We start from the raw sequence: 22,662 nt of genomic DNA, 5'->3' as shown, positions 1-22,662 counted from the left end.
AATGTACAATACATATATATTCAATGTGCAATATATCGAAGATATCTTTCCAATGCTAGAGACTTGGATTCATGGGTCTGACTTCTTTATAATTGGTGTTGAGCAAACTTGTGGTTTGCCCTACAAGGATTGGGTTATCTAAGAATTCAGTTATGGATTCCACTACCACGGACCATAACTTATGGTCTGTGTTAGCAGAATCCATAATGGTACCCGATCCTTGTACGCCGAATTTAAAACCACAAGTTCACTCAACACTAATCATTATTGTCCCTTTTAGGAAAAGTCATTTAGGTGCATTTACTTGCTTTAGTATAGCTTTACTAGTGCGTTGTATAGAAGTGTTGCTGACAGATTATACACTTTTTCAATATAGCTCTGGCAAATAACATAAATCAATAATAAATTTACAGTGTTAATCTTACATAAGCCGAGCAAATATTTTAGTGAAAAAAAATCAAATTTCCAAGCAGATCAATAAAATAGCAAAAATACAAAGTTCATCGACCTTTTACTAATTAATCAGTCTGAGATCTGCTCCCCTGTTCCAACGAAGTACGTATGCCCTGTCCAAAGCGTTTTGCTAAATATATCCTTCCTCTGGGAAATAACTCTTCCCTTTGTTATAACTATATGGCTTTGAATCCATTAAATTTTGACTTGCGTTCATATCAGATGTTGCAGTCTTTTACTATTGTTGTAGTCATCACAGATGCTGTTACTTGGATATCAGCTAGATATATATGAATGTATTCCAGGTGATGACGCAGTGCAACAGATGTTATGCACAGAGATTAAAGAGCACCTTTTTCTATAGGTTGCAGCTTCTGAGATGGTGACTACCTCTACACCTACACTTTGTTGCTATAGATATACTTTATTTAGCAAGTTCAGCAAGTACCTCCATGGTTATATTACAAAGCGCTTTAATTCGCCCTGATTGATGTTCTATTCCAGACACCTCTGCGAAAAGATATAATTTAATGTCCAACAGAAGGCATAAAGCTTGGCAGACGTATACTGATAGTTTATATCTAGGTTCAGCCCAAACCCAAAGAACCCCTTTTAATAGAGGAAGGCTCCTCAATTCATGACATCCCCATAGTAGCACAGTCGAAAGCAGTTACAAGGAGAAAAAATTATTCATAAGAGAGCCAAACGTATTGGTGTAGCACGACTGTCTTTCCCGTTGATATACTTGGGGTACAGCACAGCTTGGTCTACATGGTTGCTATTCGTCTCTGTACAGTATTAGAATGTATGGGCTCCTAAGTAAGTTATTCACAAAGTTGATTGTGACTTTGTTGAATAACTTCGGTAGTTGATTTTTAAAGTGGAAAACCACTTTAAAACTTGAAACCCAACTCTAGTACCGAAGCAGAGATCGGTTTCAAGTTTTAAAGTGGTTTCCCGCTTAAAAAATCAACTCAACTACCGAAGATGTTAAGCGAAGTCACGCACGGCTTCTTGAATAACTAGCTTCGGCTCATCGGAGATCATACATTCTAATACTGTATGGAGACTAATCTCTGTACAGTATTATTCCAAAGTTGTGAACAAAGCGTCTTCGGATGTAGCATCCGAAGTTCGCTTCGCTCAACACTAGTTACTATGGTGGTTCTGTAAACTACTATAGAAAACCTGCTTTTTCCAGGATGTCCCTCCATGACAGCACCCACTGGAGGATGTCCTATTGGTCTCTGTAGGGACAGGAAGTGAGAGAGATTAAAAGGCCCATCCCCACTCTCCAGTGTTCTTCCTGTCCCTACAGGGGTAGGAGCAGAGAGGAGTCCCTGCTTGGGATGAAGAGAGAAATAAAGCCCCCGGGAGGGGGGAAAAAAGGCTGAGGCTGGGTCGGGGGTTTATTCCTCTCCTTTCAGCCTCCGGAAGCCTAAGCTAGCACCCCTCTGGGAAGGGGTTACCTAGTTCTTCCCCGATACCTGGGGTCTGGGATCATTCATGGACTCTGTCTTCAACACTCCAGTCGAGGTAATGTGCCTTGAATTAGCCGCAGTATCGGGCGGGAGCTCTGGGCGGCTCCTGCACACCTCTAGGCTCACTGTGGTGATGGATTGCCGAGCCGAACCACATGACCAGAAGTGCATGTTTGCGTACGCCGGATGGCGCACATAGCATGCTGGAGGCCTCGGTAATCTGAGGCCTCGCACGGGGGTTGACTCTTTCTTGGAATAAGTCCCCCGAAAGAGGAGCTGGAGTTGTGGGGGGGACGGACCAAAATGGGGTAAGTCCATTTAAGTGATGATGGCTGTGAGGTCAGTTGTGCATCATGGAGGTCCAAATGTCTGGATAGCAGGAGGCTGGAACAGACTGCCCCGTCCAGGGTCATGTAAGTTACACTCCTTGCCCTGTTTTGTCTGGTATATTAGAGAGTTTCATCTGTCTCTAGCGCTATCTATCTCTCTTCCACATTAGGCTGAGAAAGAGACAGGACACAAGTCCCATGGAGATTCAAAAAAGAAAGCTAAAAAATGTGCGACATTTCCAAAAAAAAAACTACTGGGGTCATATAAAAAAATCTCTGTCCGGAATGCTTGTCTAAAATTATTAAAGAGGAACAACCTTCCTTTATGTCAGAATGGAGAGCTATAATAAGAGAAGAGGTCTCAGGGTTCAGATGGACTCTGATTCTGAGGATGACGACTTATATTACTCTGAAGAGATGGAAGAAGATCATCCCCCTTCCTCTCCTTCAGATGATCCAGGAAGACACTTGTTTTCTGGTGAATAGAGGGGCAAAGGTTTAAAAGTAATATCAGGAAGTATTACTTTACTGAGAGTAGTGGATGCATGGAATAGCCTTACTGCAAAAGTGGTAGCTGCAAATACAGTGGAGGAGTTTAAGCATGCATGGGATAGGCATAAGGCCATCCTTCATATAAGATAGGGCCAGGGGCTATCCATAGTATTTAGTATATTAGGCAGACTAGATGGGCCAAATGGTTCTTATCTGCCGACACATTCTATGTTTCTATGAATACTTAGATCCCCTCCTAACAACAATAAGACAGACAATGGCTGTTGAGGAAGAGGAGCAGGCCCGTACCATTCAAGACAAAATGTTTGGGGGCCTGAGAGCAAAAAAGAAGGAAACTTTTCCCAGTAAATTCAAATCTGAAGGAGTTAATAAAAGACGAATGTGAGGAAGCAGAAAAGAAACTATATGTGCCCCGTGAATTCAAAAGCAGACTGCTTTTTGAGCCGGAAGAGGCAAAATTATGGAACGAGATCCCTAAACTCGATATTCAAGTGACAAAGAAAACCACGATTCCATTTGAAGATTCATCCCAGTTGAAGGATCTGAGGGATTGCCAAATGTATGGCCTATTAAAGAAAGCATGGGAGTCTTCGCCTGTGTCCATTAATACAACTATTGCGGCTACATCTGTGGCCAGGGCAATGTTTCTGTGGCTCGAAAAATTGGAAAATAATCTAAAACTGAAGACATCCAGGGAAGAAATTTTAGAGTAACTACCATTATTAAAGACAGCTACTTCTTTCATGGCAGATGCCTCAGCAGAATCCATCCGGTTTTCAGCAAGAAATGAGTCACTAACAAATACGGCTAGACGGGCCTATTTACGACAAAACCAAATATTATTCATACCTTACCTAGACGATTCCTAGGAATCCTTCTAGATTCAGTAAACAGCATTCTTATCTCCCAGATATAAAAAAGGAAAGGATAAGAGGGAAAATAAACTCATTCAGGAAAAAGAAAGATCATACCTTAAAAAGAGTCCATGCTGATCCTGGGTCTAATGACTTCATTCATCTCAATTATACTTTGGGCACAGGATCACTCAAGAGGATTACAAGAAGCAGTGCTCTCATCATGGGACAGAGACTACCACTCCCTCAACTCCAGGATAAACCTCTCGGAGAAGGTAAAGAACTCCATGTTCTGGTGGGTAAACCCTGTAAACCTAAAGAAAGTAGTTCCTTGGAACATGTCGCCAGAGATGGTGATTACCACGGACACGAGTCAGAGTGGCTGGGGCGCCCATTTGGGAGATCTCTTCCTTGAGGGAAAATGGTCCTTTACAGGACAGCCAGAGGTCATCAAATTTCAGAAGGTTGAAGGCAGTACTGGAGACACTAAGGGCTGCGGAGCATCTACTTCACGGACAACATATCAGGATACTTTCAGGCAATATGACCACGGTCTGCTATCTGAAGTGTCGGGGAGGAACAAGAAACCCTCTCCTTCAGAGTCTAACAAATCAAATACTTACGTGGGCAGAAAAGAAAATCCTTTCCATTTCAGCTATTCACCTAAAGGGAGCATTCAACTCCACGGCAGACTTTCTGAGAATGGATGCTCAACAAGGAGGTATTCCAAATGATTTGTCATAGGTGGGGCTGTCCACAAATAGACCTGTTTGCGTCAAAAGAAAATTCTCAGCTGGATTATTTCTATTCGCTAAATCCAAGAGACAATCCAATGGGAGTAGATGCTTCAGCTCAGGAGTGGAATATGGCCCTGGCATACACATTCCCTCCACTACCTCTGATTCCAGCAGTTTAAAAAAATTTGAGAATAAGTTCAACAACTCTAATCTTGATAGCACCAGCCTGGCCCAAGAGAGGCTGTATCCTAATTCTGAAGCAGAGGTCTATTGCGTACCTGATATCCCTCCCAAAAAAACAAGATCTTCTTCTACAAGGTCCTCTAGAACATCTGGATCTTGAGAAGTTGAGTCTAACAGCCTGGATCCTGAGAGGCAGACTCTAAAAAAGAACATTTTTCACATTCTGGATTTCCTTCAGATGGGATTTGATATGGGACTAAAGCACAGTACCCTTAAAGTCCAGATTTTTGCGTTCGGTTGTTTTCTAGACATCCCATTGGCAGACCATAGATGGATAAAAAGGTTTGTAAAGGCAGTGTCCAGGATGAGACCTACATTTAGACAGTCTGTACCTGCTTTTGAACCAGTGGATCAAATAGCAGATAAAATGTTGTCCCTTAAAGCTGTGTTCCTTGTAGCGATAACTACAGCTCGTAGAATAGGGGAGAACCAAGCCCTTTCTATGAGGGAGCCATATTTAAAGGTTTTAGACGATCCGATCGTATAATACTAAAACTGGATCAGTCCTTCTTACCTAAAGTAGTTTCACCCATTCACAGGGATCAGGAAATAATGCTTCCTTCATTTTGTACCTCCCCCAAAAATGTACAGGAGGAATGATTCCATTGTCTGGACGTTAGAAGAACAATCCTGGCTTACCTTCAAAGAACAAAATCCTGGAGGCGATCGACTAATCTTTTCATCCAGTTCGGTGGAAGGAACAAAGGCAACAGGGCTTCAAAACAGACCTTAGCACGAAGGATTAAAGAGACTATCAGTGAGTCCTACAGACTTCAGAATATAGTCTGCCCTTTTTCTATAAAAGCCCACTCAACCAGAGCTATGGCAGCATCGTGGGCAGAGAAAGCCAAGGCCTCGGTTGATCAGATTTGCAAGGCCACAACATGGTCTAGTTTCCTGACTTCTGCTAAACACTATAGGCTAGATGCTCTAGTCAACCAGGACCTTGCATTCGGACGGATGGTCCTTCAGGCGGTGGTCCCCCCCTAGTTTCTAAGTTGGTAGTTCTCCAGTGGGTGCTGTCATGGAGGTAGGTCCTGGAAACTAAGATTTAGTCTTGCCGGTAAATGGTTTTCCAGGAGTCTGACATGACGGCACCCAGTATTGCCCCCCATTTTCTTTGTCAATTGTTTGATCGATCTGACTTTATGTAACAATGTGATATTAAACATTGTGATTTCAAATAAACAAGTTGGATCCTATTTGGTGTAGTAAGTAAAAAAAAACACTGGAGAGTGGAGGTGGGGAGGGGCCTTTAATCTCTCTCGCTTCCTGTCCCTACAGAGACCAATAGGACATCCTCCAGTGGGTGCTGTCATGTCGTACTCCTGGAAAACCATTTACCGGTAAGACTAAATCTTAGTTTCCATATGTACAGTGGATATAAAAAGTCTACACGCCCCCGTTAAAATGTCAGGTTTCTGTGATGTAAAAAAGTGAGACAAAGATAAATCATCACCATCATGCTTCACTGTGGGTATGGTGTGTTTTTGGTGATGTGCAGTGTTGTTTTTGGGCCAAACATATATTTTGGAATTATGGCCAAAAGGTTCCACCTTGGTTTCATCAGACCATAACACCTTTTCCCACATGCTTTTGGGAGACTTCAGATGTGTTTTTGCAAAATGTAGCTTGGATGTTTTTCTTCGTAAGAAAAGGCTTTCATCTTGCCACTCTACCCCATAGCCCAGACATATGAAGAATACGGGAGATTGTTGTCACATGTACCACACAGCCAGTACCTGCCAGATATTCCTGCAGCTCCTTTAATGATGTTTTAGGCCTCTTGGTAGCCTCCCAGACCAGTTTTCTTCTCGTCTTTTCATCAATTTTGGAGGAACATCCAGTTCTTGGTAATGTCACTGTTGTGCCATATTTTCTCATACTCGATGATGACTGTCTTCACTGTGTTGCATTGTATATCTAATGCCTTGGAAATTATTTTGTACCCTTCTCCTGACTGATACCTTTTAACAATGAGATCCCTCTGATGCTTTGGAAGCTCTTTGTGGACCATGGCTTTTGCTGTGGGATGCGACTAAGAAAATTTCAGGAAAGACCAACTAGAGCAGCTGAACTTTATTTGGGGTTAATCAGAGGCGCTTTAAATGATGGCAGGTGTATGCTGACTCCTATTTAACAGGATTTTCAATGTGATTGCTTAATTCTGGACACAGCTACATCCCCAGTTATTTTTTATTTTTTTTGTTCCCTCCACCTAAAAGATTTCAGTTTGTTTTTCAATTGAGTGGTACAGTTTATAGGTCACATTAAAGGTGGAAAAAGTTCTGAAATGATTTCTTTGTCTCCTTTTTTTACAGCACAGAAACCTGACATTTTAACGGGTGTGTAGACTTTTTATATCCACTGTATGTATGTATTTCTTACCTAAATATGCAGTTAAGGGCAGCATATTTCAGGGACAACTCGGTTCTCCTTTTCGCTATATAATAAAAATAGATATTAGACCATTTGGTGATTAGTAATGATAAAAGTATAGCGTTGACTCCTTTATGGTGTATTCACAAGTGGAGCGCTCCCCATGCCTTATTCAGCAGTGGCTGACAGCTTCTGTGTATCAAGGTAATTCTGTATTAATATATGGAAGGGTAAAATAAAACATATATCATGTATGCAGTCTTGAAATATTTCCTAAAGCTGAATTCACACAACCGTTGCACGATGGAAACCACTGGTGCCATTGAGACCCTGTTGACTTATAATTGGTCCATAGGGCTATGTTATGGTTTCTGTCATTTTTACAGGAAGAGTAACTCGCAGCCCTATTCTTTTCATCAGTTCTGCTGAGACTGCCAACAGAGGCTCCAGAGACCCTGACTGCAGTGTGAACAGAGCCTAAAGCAAAATGCTTTACATGCTTGGGACTTGAGAAGGGAAAAAAGTACATGCTTAAGAATCTATACACAATAGCTTTGAATGTAGCATATTTATATTCAAAAAGCACTCCAGTATGTTTTTTTTTTTCTTTTTTTTTTTCTTGTCTATATAGTGCAGGATCTGCCTAACAGAATAACATAGAGGCTATTGTGTATGCCTTGCATATACCTATTTTATTTGATGTGTAATTTGTGGGTTGTCTGCCATCTTGAGTCCTCCTTCCCCACACTTCTCATCGTGCCTGGCATTGCAGAACCAGATGGAGTTGGGTTTCATCACACTGCACAGAGTCCTGTGTAAAGGCAGCAATGACAAGTCGGTAACTCAGAGCTGCTGTCCTTTTCACACTGCAGGGGCTCCATGATTTCCTATGTGATGCAGCTTGAGATGTCTGCCCTGTCATCTCTCTCTCCCCTCTGTTCTTACAGGCAGGAGGCAGGGAAACCAGTGTAAAGCTATATTTCATAGAACTACACTGGAGAGTCAGCACACACAGATAGTACAGACAGGCAAGTGTATATTGGGAGGTTTATATAACTGTATCTAATAACTCTATACAATCGCCTACTATGTACCTGCAATCCTGGTCGTTAAGATAGGGGAGACCTATCTTCAACAGAGTACAGGGATATTCAGAGGAACACAGAGGGTGGGGAGGGGCTTAGGAGCTGCCAGAAGAGATTTGATTGCTGATGTCATCTGGTAGTTCACATAGACTGACCTCCTGTCTACACATGAGAAAAAGCTCTGGGCTGGTGGTCAGATTTCAGATCGCATTGGTTCCCACATTCAAAAAGGTTCAAAATGTATGGATACAACTGAGCTATGAAAGAAATTACGCTGCTAGAATATTGTACGTTTTATTTTAAAATAATTGTTTGGATGAAATATTAATACTATTCAAGTTATGATTTTTTTTTTTTATAACATTTCTTTATTCAGATGCATGTCGCATACAGTCATAGAATACAGCAAGTATACATTGCAAGAGACATATACTCACATTTCGTGATGTCTGCATTAAAATACATCTCATTTTTCATTTTATCCTCCCCACCCCAACTACCCACCCTCCCCATATCCCTCCCAACTTCTGCTACTCATACCAATCCTGTTCGCCTCCTCTCAAAATCCAGGCTTATGAGGACAATTAGGAACCGACACCTAGATGTTCAATGAACCAAGAGTTCCTTTCAAACTTCAGATACCATTTGGTATTCTTGAATGGGGTTACTAATTCTTTAATTTCTTCCCTCGTCAGGATATGCTCAACCAGTTTTTTCCATTTTTTAAAAAAATCTGCTGCTTCCTTCTCTTTGTTCCTACCTACCTCTAACCTTTCTAAATACAATTTTTTTTTTATGAGACCCACCACTTCCTCCACAGTAGGAACATCTGGATCTAACCAATGCCGTAATAAACACTTTTTTACTGCCATAAGGGTGATATGAACACCTGGTTCCGCCACCCCTTTACCCAGCGAGACATCCTGACCCACAGGAATATACTGGAACACACATTGTTGTGGTTCTGTTCTCACCTCAAGATTCCAGACCTCTTTGATAAGCGAGACCACGTCTTTCCATAGTGGACTAAGTCGTTGGCAATTCCACAGCCCGTGTAAAAGGTCTGCCTTAGGCAGCGAGCACTTCGGACATTCTCTCAGATAGTGCGCCGGGGCATTGGCATATGAAAGATTGTACGCATATGTCGCTTTATGTAGAATCCTCCATTGCGATTCTCTCCATTGTTCACTATGTATCGCCCTCCTAACATACTCTAATCCCTCTCTCATTTTAAGGGTTAAATCTTCTACCCCCACCTCCCTCTCCCAGTGAGCAAACACAGATTTCGCCAGATTCATAAGACTGATATCTCTCAGACGTCTATATGTATCTGCCAAGGTGATCATAACCCCACCTCCCCCCAAAAGAGCTTCAAACCAAGTCATTCTGTCTACTTCTCCCAAAGAATCCGCTTGGGCTTTACAGTATGCTGAGAGTTGGTAAAATGCCAGTGGATGAGATGTCTCCATCTGATGCCCATTGACAAATTGCTCCCATGACATCAATTTACGGTCAACTCCCGTTAAGTCATTTAGTGTGTGAATATTATTCTCTCTCCATTTCCTATACATTTTATTTTCTCGCCCTTGCGGAAAGGCAGGTAAAGACCACAGAGGCATCTGGGGTGACAAGTATATCTCAAGTTATGATTTTGACTCTACAGTTGTCATAAAGATGTCACGGGAAGACATACATAAAACATAAGCAATAAGAAGGAAGTGTTGCGGTCAGGCCCTGTTGTATATGCATAGGTCTAGAGGGAGACAATCACATGCTAGTTCCATTTGTCTGCATCAGATCTCATAAATTGAAATCTTATGTGAAATCTCCAAGGGACTGTTACAGCTTTTATTGGCAGGAAATGGGAATTTCACACACCTCACCTCACCTACAACTGTGTAACCTCCCAGCACTCGCCTGATTTCCTTCATAACAGAACCATTACCAGAAGATTGAGCCGACTCATAAAATTTGTCTGAAACAATGAAGTAAAAAAATAAATAAAAAATCTATCTTTTGCTACGAACAGAGAATCTACCATATGTGATGGATTTTGTGTCTCATGTACCGTATATCGTAACATTGTGACGTTTATTTCTCTCTCCTTTGTATGCAGCCTCCAAAAGTCAAGTGCTTAACCCGGATCTGGCATCCGAACATCACTGAGACAGGGGAAATCTGTTTAAGGTGAGAACCGCTCTTTGTAAAGGTTGTACTTTTATTTATTTTTTCTCTTTCATTCTTTTTCAGCCGAGTCAGGTCTTGATGCCCAGAAGATCACATTCCTTAAAATGGTCATATACAGTCATGTGAAAAAATTAGGACACCCTTTGAAAGCATGTGGTTTTTTGTAACATTTTTAATAAAAGGTTATTTCATCTCCGTTTCAACAATACAGAGAGATTAAAGTAATCCAACTAAACAAAGAAAACTGAAGAAAAGTCTTTTCAAGATCTTCTGTAAATGTCATTCTACAAAAATGCCTATTCTAACTGAGGAAAAAGATAGGACACCCTTGCCCCTAATAGCGAGTGTTACCTCCTTTGGCTGAAATAACTGCAGTGAGACGGTTCTTGTAGCCATCTACCAGTCTTCGACATCGGTCTGAGGAAATTTTACCCCACTCCTCAATGCAGAACTTTTTCAGCTGTGAGATGTTTGAGGGGTTTCTTGCACGTACAGCCCTTTTCAAGTCACCCCACAGCATCTCAATGGGATTCAAATCTGGACTTTGACTTGGCCATTCCAGGACTCTCCATTTCTTCTTTTTCAGCCAATCTTTGGTTGATTTACTAGTATGTTTTGGGTCATTGTCATGTTGCATGGTCCAGTTCCGCTTCAGCTTTAATTTTCTAACTGATGGTCTCACATGTTCTTCAAGCACCTTCTGATACACAGTAGAATTCATCGTGGATTCTATGATGGTGAGCTGACCAGGTCCTGCTGCAGCAAAGCAGCCCCAAACCATGACACTTCCACCTCCATGCTTCACAGTTGGTATGAGGTTCTTTTCTTGGAATGCTGTGTTTGGTTTACGCCAAACATGTCCTCTGCTGTTGTGTCCAAATAATTCAATTTTGGACTCATCTGTCCAAAGAACATTATTCCAGAAGTCCTGGTCTTTGTCAACTTTATCTCTGGCAAATGTCAGTCTGGCCTCGATGTTTCTCTTGGAAAGCAAAGGTTTCCTCCTTGCACACCTCCCATGCAAGTTAAACTTGTACAGTCTCTTTCTGATTGTAGAGGCATGTACTTCTACATCAACAGTAGCCAGAGCCTGCTGTAGTTCTCGAGATGACACTTTAGGGTTTTTGGAGACCTCTTTTAGCATCTTGCGGTCTGCTCTTGGGGTGAACTTGCTGGGGCGACCAGTCCTGGGCATGTTGGCAGTTGTTTTGAAAGCCCTCCACTTGTAGACTATCTTCCGGACAGTGGAATGGCTGATTTCAAAATCTTTTGAGATCTTTTTAAATCCCTTCCCAGACTCATAGGCTGCTACAATCTTTTTTCTGAAGTCCTCTGACAGCTCTTTTGCTCTCACCATGGTGCTCACTCTCACTTCAACAGTCAGGAGCACACCAAACTAAATGTCTGAGGTTTAAATAGGGCAAGCCTCATTCAACATGCAGAGTAACGATCTACTAATTATGTGCACCTGGTGTGATATACCTGTGTGAGATCTGAGCCAATTTAAGAGGGAATACATGTGAGGGTGTCCTATCTTTTTCCTCAGTTAGAATAGGCATTTTTGTAGAATGACATTTACAGAAGATCTTGAAAAGACTTTTCTTCAGTTTTCTTTGTTTAGTTGGATTACTTTAATCTCTCTGTATTGTTGAAACGGAGATGAAATAACCTTTTATTAAAAATGTTACAAAAAACCACATGCTTTCAAAGGGTGTCCTAATTTTTTCACATGACTGTAGCTTATTGATTTCTTTCATGAATCTAGTAATTTGGAGTGCCACAGGAAAAATGATGTTGGAGAAACTGATGTTGTAGCTGTTCCTCAGCAATTCTACAGTACTCTGCTATTGAGAATAATGTGCTGCAGATGCTATGATGTGTGGGGTTATTATTTTGTCATATCGATTGTAGTATGTCTTATGATACACTTTGTATTTAAAAAAAAATATATATATATATTTGGTTTAGGAACTCTTTGAACTATTAGGTAAATGAATGCATTATTATTGATCGTCCTCCATCATGCCATCGTAAAAATTATTGGTCGTATGATAGGTAGATATTGCCCTTACTAAGAACAGATGGCAGGTATTTGAACTGTTAGGTTGAAGAATACGAATTTACCTGTTCTGCAAGGAAACACATTAGCGGGAAAGGACCTTAAAATTGCCGCAAGAGGGATAGGTTTTTGTGTAGTGTCACCTTTATGGAAGCACACCCTATTTTTTGTTAAAGGGACAGCGCCAGACTGGATAATAGGGACAGCTTCTCTCCTAATTGAGGATGTACTCCCTGAAGTCATTAGAGATCTGGATGTCCAAAAAGAAAAGGTCTGAATCGTGGCAAACTGGTTCCGTAACGTATGTTTAATACTAGTCTGCTGGAGCTATTAGGGTTGGGTCTGACTGTAACCCCACGCTGGGCTGCTTGTCTGTTCAATTTCTAGCTTGAATCTGGTCACGGCACTGCATAGAGGTCTCTGCTGCAGTGCTCTGCTGATCACCTGGCATATAGTGCGATCCCCAGTGCAGAGAGAATTCTGCATGAGGGTAATCATCATCCGTGCCATAAGCAGTGTGCCCCAGGGCTAAAGCATTGCAGAGAGGTTGCTCCTGCGATGCTAAAGGTGGTGACTGGGACACACACTGACTGGTGCTAGTAATTACTTCCAGCAAAGGGTCATTCTGTGCACAGGTATTCCAAGGCATTGGCTTCAGGGGGTACCCACTGCCTGGCTAATCTGTGAGGGTAGTGGTATTACACCAACAAGGAGGAACCCTAACATATCAATTACCTCCTGGTGCACCACAGGTGTATATTTTGAACACTTTGATTTTGGCTCATAATCACTGATGGAAATCACTGAACAAAACACTGACGTGTGAATGAGGCTTAACTCAGGACACTTTCATACAACCAGTGTTTTATCAGTGATTTCCATCAGCGATTGTGAGCCAAAATCAAGTGCAGGTCGAAAACACAAAACAACTGCAAATCATAAAATTATAGTTTATCTCTGTGTAGCCAGCACTGTTAGTTTTGGTTCGCAATCACTGATGGAAATGACTGTGTTAAAGCAGCCTTAGGAAACATGGTATTCCAACAAGGTAACGCCCGCCCTCACACTGCCCAATTTACACAACAAATTCTTTGGGCCATCCAGCAGCTCCCCAGTCCAGTTTGATCACCAGATCTCTCCCCATTGAGAATGTCTAGGACTGGATTGGGCGACTAATTTCCCATGCACAACAGCCAACAACCACCTTGGCCCACTTTGGCTCTAAGTTGAAAGAGCTTGGAATGACATACTATGGGAGAACATCTGTATGGCCATTACCATGCCAACGTGGCAGCCTGTATTGTGGCAATTGGAGATGCCACCCACTATTAATGTGAACCTGCCTCAACGTATACCTTGCTTCAGAACCCAAAATGAAGGGTGCACGAACTTGTTTGTGTGATCATTAACCAAGGACCTCTAGCATTTTATATTTTGTCAATATCAGCTCAATCACTTTAGGTTTTGCAGGTGTTCATTTCCATTTTTCAGTAGAGATTAAATAGCACAGCTCTGCATCGTCATTATTTTGACATTTTGTAAGATTTTTTTTCTTTTTCAGTTTACTGAGAGAGCATTCAATAGATGGGACGGGCTGGGCCCCGACACGAACGTTAAAGGTAAGGAAAATCCAGTTTTTCCAAACAGCCTTTTTATTTCATACATGGAAACATTCCTTCCTGTCTACAAATAAGGCATTCAAAATGAATCCCATTTCCAGAAATGAGCAGTTTTTGTTTATTATGTAAACTACTGACCACATTACTTCCAAATTACAGTTAAAAATATTGTAATTTAGAGCAAGTTAGAGTTAGTTAGTTTTTAGAAAATGACAACTGGTCAAAAAAAACTAATTAGACACAGCAATATCGGACCTCAAATTTTGCTTTGAAAACAAGTTAATATTAATTTTCAACAACACAGTACTAATATTTCAACTTAGGAGTCCAGAAATCAATATTTTGTGGAATAGCTTTATTTTTTGGGTTCTATAACAAGGGAAGAATGATGACCACAGAAGTGGTTTTTATTCAATTTTTCCTTAAAGGGGTTATCCCACAACTAATCAGACATCATATAGTACATGACAATCTCTTTCTAACAAAGCTAGAACCAGCCCTGTACCTCACATGGATCCAGAAAAAAAAAAAAGGGTCTTTTCTGCTGGAGCTTTCTCCCTATCACAGCTCAGGAGGCAGTTGAACAATGAAACGGAGCAGGTGCGGCCATCAAAGTGAGCCAGAAAAAGAATTAAGAATAAAGCAAACAGCAGGTAGCGCTATACATGAGTATTACACTCGCCTTTAATCCGATTTCCTGGAAGTCTCCATGACAGCACACTCGGAGAGATTGACTTCCTCTGATAGGACAGGAAAACACACAGAGAGGTTAAAAACCCCACCCCTTCCCCTCATCGCCAGTGTATTTTAACGGAGACCAGGATAAAGGGTAGAACCTGAAGAAATATATATCAAAATCAAAAAAGGGCAGGATATATGTGCTGTCATGGAGACTTTCAGGAAACCAGATTACAGGTGAGTATAATACTCATTTCCCCAGTCGTCTCTATGACAGCACACTCCGAGAACTAACAAAGTAAAAAACAACTCGGGGAGGGACTACAGCACTCAGGACCTTTCGTCCAAAGGCCATATCCTCATTGGCAAATATATCAAGCCTATAATGTTTGGAAAAAGTATGGGCCCTCTTCCAAGTTGCTGCCCTGCAAATCTGCTCCATGGAGGCAGAGGCCCTTTTCAACCCAGGAGGTAGACACTGCTCTCACTGAATGGGCTCTGAGAGAAGGAGGAGGCTCTTTACCAGAGGCTGAATACGCATCTGTAATAGCACTCCTTATCCACCGGGATATGGAGTTCTTAGCTGCTTTTCTACCTCTATTAGGGCCAAAAACTGCACAAATACATTTTTGTCTATCCTCCATTCCCTGGTCACATCAATATAACAAAGGACTGCCCTCTGTACATCTAAGTTATGGAATTTCATTTCCTGCTCTTACCTGGGATTGGCACAGAACAAGGTAATGACAATATCTTGGGACCTGTGAAAGGTGGATACTACCTTTTGGGAGAAAATTGGGGTCCAACTTAAATATTAACTTATCCTCTAGGACCCTAAGGAAGGGCTCCTGGATGGATAGGGCCTGAAGCTCGCAAACTCTCCTAGCAGAAGATATTGCTACCAGGAAAACAGTCTTAAGAGTTAGTCACTTGATAGACAGAGAATCAATAGGCTCAAACAGGGAATCTGACAGGCCTACAAGAACTGTATTCAAGTTTTATGGAGCTATCAAATTCTTAATTCTTGGCTTTAGCCTATCTGCAGCTTTTAAAAACTTAGCAACCCAGGGGACATCATAAAGACTAGTGTTGTAGAGGGCACCCAGAGCGGACACCAATACCCTTAGAGTGTTTGGGGTGATACCCATATCCAACCGTTCCTGGAGAAAATCCAAAATGATAGGGATATTGGGAGTGGACTGGTTAAACCTGTCCCTTCCCAAGAGGCAAACTTTTTCCATACCTTAAGATATGCTCTGTAGGTATTGGACTTTCTGCTGAGCATTAGGGTACCTACCACCCACTGAGATAAACCCAGATCTAGGAGGATGGATTGTTCAGTAACCAGCCTGATAGTTAGAGAAGTCTGACGTTCAGATGGCTGATTTGTCCCTGCTTTAGGAGGTCCTTCATCGGGGCAAACTAGATTGGATCCTCCCTCCTAAGGGATCTCAGAAGACCGAACCAGCCCCTTCTGGGACCAAAAGGGGAACACCAGGATTAGGGTACACTTCTCGGTATGGAATTTGTACAGGACCTTTGGGATCATCAGGATTGGTGGAAAGGCATAGACGAGACCTAACGTCCAATCCTGAGTGAAGGCGTCTACCGCCACGCAGGGATCCCTTGGATTGAGGGAGAAAAAAAAAGGAACCTTGTGGTTTTTCTTTGAGGTGAACAGATCCGGACTCAGACTGCCCCACTGGCCCTGGATCTTTTGAAGGGCTGTCTGAGAAAGAGACCATTCGCCTGCATCTAGTCTCTGCCAACTGAGAAAATCTGCCCTTACATTGAGGGATCCCTTTTAAGTGTACCGCTGTAAGGGATTTTAGATTATTTTTTGCCCACAAGAATATATAGTCTTGAGAGACTCTTTAGATGACCGTGCCTTGCCCCTGATGACTGATGAAAGCCACTGCTGTGGAGTTGTCAGAGTGGACCAATACATACCGTTTTCTTGACTGGGTCTGTGTTGCTTTTAGACCTTCCCATATTGCCCGAAGCTCCCTGTAATTGGATGACAATTGTTTTCTGGAGGATGGAATCTAGAAGGATGCCCAGAAAAATTCTCAGATTGGCTGGAAGAAGGTTGGACTTTTCCCAATTGACTATCCAGCCAAGATCCTGAAGTTGAGCAAGGACCCACCTGAATGTGTGACTGAAGCAGATCTGTACTTTCCGCTATGACCAACAGATCGTCCAGATATGAAACTATTAGTATGCCCTTCCGGCTTAAGGAGGCCACTACTTCTGCCACGACCTTGGAGAAGATACGAGAGTCAGAAGATATTCCGAAAGGAAGACAGTTGAACTGATAATTATGAACCCTTCCTTCCAGCTGTACCGTGAATCTTGGTTACTTCCTGGATTGAGGATGGTTCGGGATGTGGAAGTAAGAATCCTTGAGATCTATCGTGGCCATCATAGCCTCCTTCTTGATGAGCTTCACTGCAGACCTCACGGTTTCCATTTTGAATTTGCAGTAAATGATATGTTTGTTCAGTGGCTTCAAATTTATTATAATCCTAAACTTTCCGCTTGTTTTTTTTTTAAACTAAAAATAAAGGGATATAATGACCCCTTCCTACTTCCTAACTGGAAACACATTATGTTTCCCCTAGGCATAATTACACTCTCATGCCGTCAGACAGAAAGGACATTTGAGATAAGGGGAACTGGGTTAAGGTGAATTTTTGTTGAGGAAGAGATTCTATTTCTATTGTATAACCTTCTCTTTTATAATGTTGATAATAAAAGGGTCTGCAATGACACGCTCCCAGGTATCTATGAAGGAGCTGAGTCTTTCCCCAACCCTGATGGTGTAATTGCTTGGAGGAGGAAGGGGACGTATCCCCTTTATTGGGATTGAAGAGGAAATTTCTTCCTTTCCCCCTGTTTGTATAGCTCCACCTCACTGATTTTCCTCTGTCTTTTGGTATCCTGAGGTTGTGGTTTGTTAAGAAAAAACTGCCCCCTGTTTTCGGGAAACCATTTTTTGCGGTTGGTGGTATTTTCTAGAATTCTATCCAAGTCAGGGCCGAAGACATACTGGCCATGGAACGGTAGACAAAATAAACTTGTTCTTGAACATCATATTCCCCGGCCAGGCCTTCAGCCAAAGGACCTCCTTAGAAACGATACTGCCATGAACCGCAAAAGAGTTCCCAGCACCTCTCTGGATCTTCCTTCCCTGGCAGGACAGGAAAAAACCCTGGAGATGAGGGGAAGGGGGGGGGGGGGGGGGGGTTTAACCTCTGTGTGTTTTGCTGTTCTATCAGAGGAAGTCAATCTCTGAGTGTGTACAGAGATGCCGTGCGCTCCCACTCACAGATAGCAGGCAAGAGGAGCTCCCTGTAGGAGGGAGGTATTGTCTGCGGCTGGATGAAGTGCAGGTTATCTTACTGCTGGCCACCCTTTCACTGCCTGTACCCTTGAGAGCACAGCATCCCTGTAACACTGTGATGTCCTGCTCTCCAGTGAACAGCAGCATCACTCCTGTACCTTGGAGCGCACGGCATGGGAGTGTACAGAGATAGGGTGTGCTCCCATTCACAGAGCTGGGCCGATAGCAGGCAAGAGGAGCTCCTTGTGCCATGAAACAATAAGGGACTCTGTGTGCAGGCCACTGTTCAGGGCGCTGTTTCACTGCTGTGAACAGAAGCGCACACCCATTCACTGGAGGAAGAGAGCGCCCTGAACAGCGTCCTGCAGGTGCATTTTTCATAACAGGGTGGTGATGGTGGGGTGTTTGCTCACAAAATATCTCACCAAATGGTACACGTTTAGGCAGGCCAGACGCAAGCCAGCTGCCAAGCAGAGGGAAAATGCAGTGATCACCAATCGCAGGCTACTATACAGCAACAAATGAGAGAGGACCTGTTGCATCTCATTACTTGAACGTGCACGCTCCCTTGGTTTCACAAGACATTCAGCTAGAGAACTGATAGCAACACTGAGCATGCTCGACCTAACAAAGGCTTAGAACTATAGGTCGATGCCATGGTAATTTATGAGGAAACACAATGGGTAGCAGAGGAAGAAACTACTTTTATAACTACTGAACGATAAATATGTGAAATGTACATTATATTAGGTAATTATTGATCATGAATTAGTCTAAAACATAAGTCATATTAATGGTAAACGGAATGCCCCTTTAAATAAGTGTTTATAGCCTCATAGTAGTTTAGAGAAAAGGTACAGTATTAGAATGAAGTTTTATGCCAATCGATGTTTCATCGGAAGTCGATTCGCTCATCCCTATTTATGACATATCCTATCAATTTGTCATAAATGTCGCAGATGGGTCAACCCTTCTACACTTCACCACTGCACAAGCAAAGCAAATAGATTACAATAGTTTTCAGGACATCAACAATCTGGAAAAAGAAAGGCTTGTGTCCCACGTGTTACATTTTATTCCTAGCATGCAGTACCGTCAGCATGACAATGATCACACAATCATCCGCAGCGACCTGAGAGAGCACATGCGCTGTACCAGCTGAATCACAATTTACACTGCACGACTCATGTCTTAAGCATACTGCTCCATGTGTGTCACATCACCGCACTGTTCTGTATTTCAGTCATGTCTTCCCACATAATAAGGCAATACTTTTACCGTGTTCATATTCTATTGAGCAAACTATCAAACCACGGGAGCATTCAGGACACTTTCTCTATTTGTGCAGGGTTGAAAATGCAATTAAATGAATGGTGTCACTTGAGAATTGCAGCCAGGGTCGACCACAATAATCTCCTTCTTTTTGTTGGCATCTCTTGAGAATTTCCTTGTTGATTGGAATGGTGTTAACCCAATTAATGTGATCTTTAAATGTATGCTCACAAACCGGTCCTGCATGAAATGCCCCCACCGCCTCGAATAATTTTCCGTTCAATCTCCGTCTGACTGGAGAAGCAACACGCTGAGCCTCTTTGAAAAGAAAAAGGGGGGAAAAACTGGTTAATTCAGAATGAATCTCCGAGGGCTTTGCCAGAATCCGTCCTGTAGTTTCCCTTGACAGTTCTTATTGTAATAGCTGTGGCTGTTTTGATCTGCAGTTTGCCCTCGGGTCAAGACTTTCAATATTCATATTATGTTAATGATTTCCTGTATTCCTCCTTTAACCCGTGTGCTTTTTGTCAGATTTTTCTCAAACCAGTATGTCACTGGTGAATCAAAGGCTTCTGCTGACCAAAATCTCAGCAGCACTATCCTGTCACTGGTCTAAAATTCAAGTAAGACTACTTTCACATCTGCGTTTTCCTTTCCGGTTTTGAGATCCGTCAGAGGATCTCAAAACCGGAGGAAAACGCTTCAGTTTTGTCCCCATTGTCAATGGGGACAAAACTGAACAAACCGTGATGGAGTGCCTCAGAATGAATTCCGTTCCGTTTTATTGTGTTTCCATGTCGGACACAAAACCGCTGCAAGCAGCGTTTTTTGTTTGCGTCATGGAATACTGGTCAAGACAGATTCGACATGAAACGCAATGCAAGTCAATAGTGCAAGATCCATTTTTCAGACACGAAAAAAAAAATAACTGTCTTGTTCATCTTAGAGATTATACAACCGGGTTCCCTTCTGATTTGGTGCAGACGGTTGTATTTTTGACCAGATGCGTTTTTGCTGATCCCCTGCTGGATCTAATACATCTGAGTTAAGTTAGACCAAATTGAAAAGCCAACGATCCCCAGGTACTCGAGGCTGTATTCACATATGTACGGTAGTTTTTGATAAAAAATTATAATTATTGAGCAAAGGCCAGGAGTACATCTAACAGAAAAGCAATGACATAAAATATGATGGTAATGGATAGGTCATTAATATCTAATCAGTGAGGATCTGACACCCAGCACCTCCACTGATCAGCTATTCCCTGTAGTCTCCAGTGGAATCTAGCACTTTGAATGGAACAGGAAGCACAACTCTGTTCAAAGTGTGGTGGCCATGCTGGGTTACTGTAGGTCAGCTCCCACAAAAAATAGTCTACAGTTTTCAAACCAGCACCTGGATCTGAATTATTTTGTAATGGCATGTAATAAAAAAAATTGTACAGCCAGTGAGCTATTCAAAAATTTTTATCTGTGTAGCGCCACCTGCTGTTTTTCTTATTTCTTTGTCCTACTTGCTGAGAAGTCCGCACATGCTCAGTTTCATCCTTGAACTGCCTCCTAAGCTGTGATAGGGAGAGAGGTAACGGAATCTATAACGCAATTCTGCGTTTACCACCAAACGAAGCGTGAACGAATTTCAAAAAATGAAATTCGCTCATCTCTAATTAGGACCTTAAAAAAAAATTGGTAAGATCTGTCTGTTTTTGTAAAAACTTTAATTCTTCATGATATAATGATTCTACAGCATCTTTTGTCAAAACTGCTTTGTGCTATTGAAAAGGGGGGGGCCTGAAGTTTGTACACAATCTGAAACTGTCCAGTTAGTGCTGAAAGAGTCTGTAACTAGGGGCTTTCCTCATTGATGAGGGGAATTGTAACAACCAGGGAATTTATACATTTCCAGGAGGAATAATTGACGTTTGGCACAATGCAGGCTTTGAAGATAAGATACTCCAGCATTTTATTTCATGTGGGATACATATACTGCAATTACAAAAACAGACGTGTCAGGAGTCGTGACAGGCTCTCTTTAAAATGAGCATCAAAAGCTGCATGTGTGAATTCAGTCCATGTTAATGGTTTTTGATTGTTTGTTCTGCCAAGCACTTTTTTCCATCTGTTCCATAATCAACATTAAGATGTTCTGCTCTGCCAAATGAGGGTTTTCTTTTTGAGCATTTCTCAAAGGGGGTGTACCAATTTTATGGTGAGCAAAAGGCACAAATGCTTGCACAAGCAGCAATTTATGCAAAAATTTGCAACTTTCTTCAATCTTAATGTGTACCTGAGTTTTCAGAAAAAGTTTGCATGATGGCTGCTTCTTTGTAGATGAAGGAACAGTTATGTTTGGGCTTCCCTAATGTTTTTTTCAGCTATATTTCCTGTTTCAGTTGCATAGCTAGATGCATTTCACTCAGAAGCAGGTCTCCCTTCTCCCAGCATTGTACTGCTGTGACATCCTTTCCCTTACTTCCCACTATGTTTGTTTTCAGCTCTGGAGCTCACAGAACAGATAAGGAGGGATACATCACACTTGCATACACACAGGAGGCTCTTGTGATGTTCAGAAGCCGTTTTATCAGGCTCAGGATCTCAGCTAAGTCTGATATGTCTCTACTTCCATTCAGCCATCTTCTCAGTCTCTGTTAGGGCAGGTTCACATCAATGTTATGAATTCCGTTTTTACTTTCTGTCATAAAATGGTTATAACGGAAAATAACGGAATTTATAAGACAGAATTTAAAATGAAAACCTTTAGAGGCATTCCATTTTGATCCATCAGCATAGAGGTCTATGGGCAAGCATAACGGATCAGTCTGGTTTCCGTTATGCGGGACAGAAAAGTAAGTCATGTCGACTGATGTAGATTTGCTTCTGTGGTGCATTTAATTTGCAAAATCTTACTCCAATGCACGTCAGTGCATGAATGCTGTTAATAAATTCCCTAAATGTGTTTTCCAGAATTTGGGAACAGCGTAAGATCTGACTGTGAAACTTGCCAATACAGCACTTTGGAGTACATGTTACTGCTGCATAAGCAGATAATAAAGCACTTTTATTTTTTTTACTTAATTTATCAATTTTCTAATATATTATAAAAGAGACAAAAACATTACATCAATCCCATCTTATTTAACCCAACTTCACCCCCCACTAACAATCCCCTATGAGGAGAGATACCCAAAAAAAGAAAAACCCTCAACTCTATAATTTCAAACTTCTATGTTATTAAGTCAATAATTCCATATTTGCCTAAACCGGTCATTCTTCCCCCATTGCCATATATTATCCTTTCCATTTTTATCAAGAACAATCGGATTTAGTCCATTTACAGGTAAAACTCGAAAAAATGGGATATTGTGCAAAAGTCCATTTATTTCAGTAATGAAAAGGAATTGCAGCTTAGATTTAGAATTTTGTGAAAAGGT

At 41.8% G+C, this 22,662-nt stretch overlaps 1 protein-coding gene across 3 annotated transcripts in view; it reads left to right on the top strand.

The window, feature by feature from the left end:
- The window catches only part of UBE2F (ubiquitin conjugating enzyme E2 F (putative)), a 259,517-nt gene that overhangs the window by 150,998 nt on the left and 85,857 nt on the right, over nt 1-22,662 (top strand). For 2 of the 3 annotated variants that reach the window (XM_044304274.1, XM_044304273.1), the window contains exons 6-7: nt 10,191-10,261; nt 13,882-13,939. In XM_044304274.1, the coding sequence (XP_044160209.1) occupies nt 10,191-10,261; nt 13,882-13,939 (129 nt within the window). Of the gene's footprint in view, nt 1-10,190; nt 10,262-13,881; nt 13,940-16,599; nt 17,090-22,662 lie in introns of those variants that run through there. The other variant, XM_044304275.1, reaches the window with a different exon arrangement.

The sequence above is a fragment of the Bufo gargarizans genome, chromosome 8 (genome assembly GCF_014858855.1).
Source record: "Bufo gargarizans isolate SCDJY-AF-19 chromosome 8, ASM1485885v1, whole genome shotgun sequence".
Classification (NCBI taxonomy): Eukaryota; Metazoa; Chordata; class Amphibia; order Anura; family Bufonidae; genus Bufo; species Bufo gargarizans.
The sequence above is the reverse complement of the archived record's forward strand: the minus strand, read 5'-3'. Positions and strand labels throughout refer to the sequence as shown.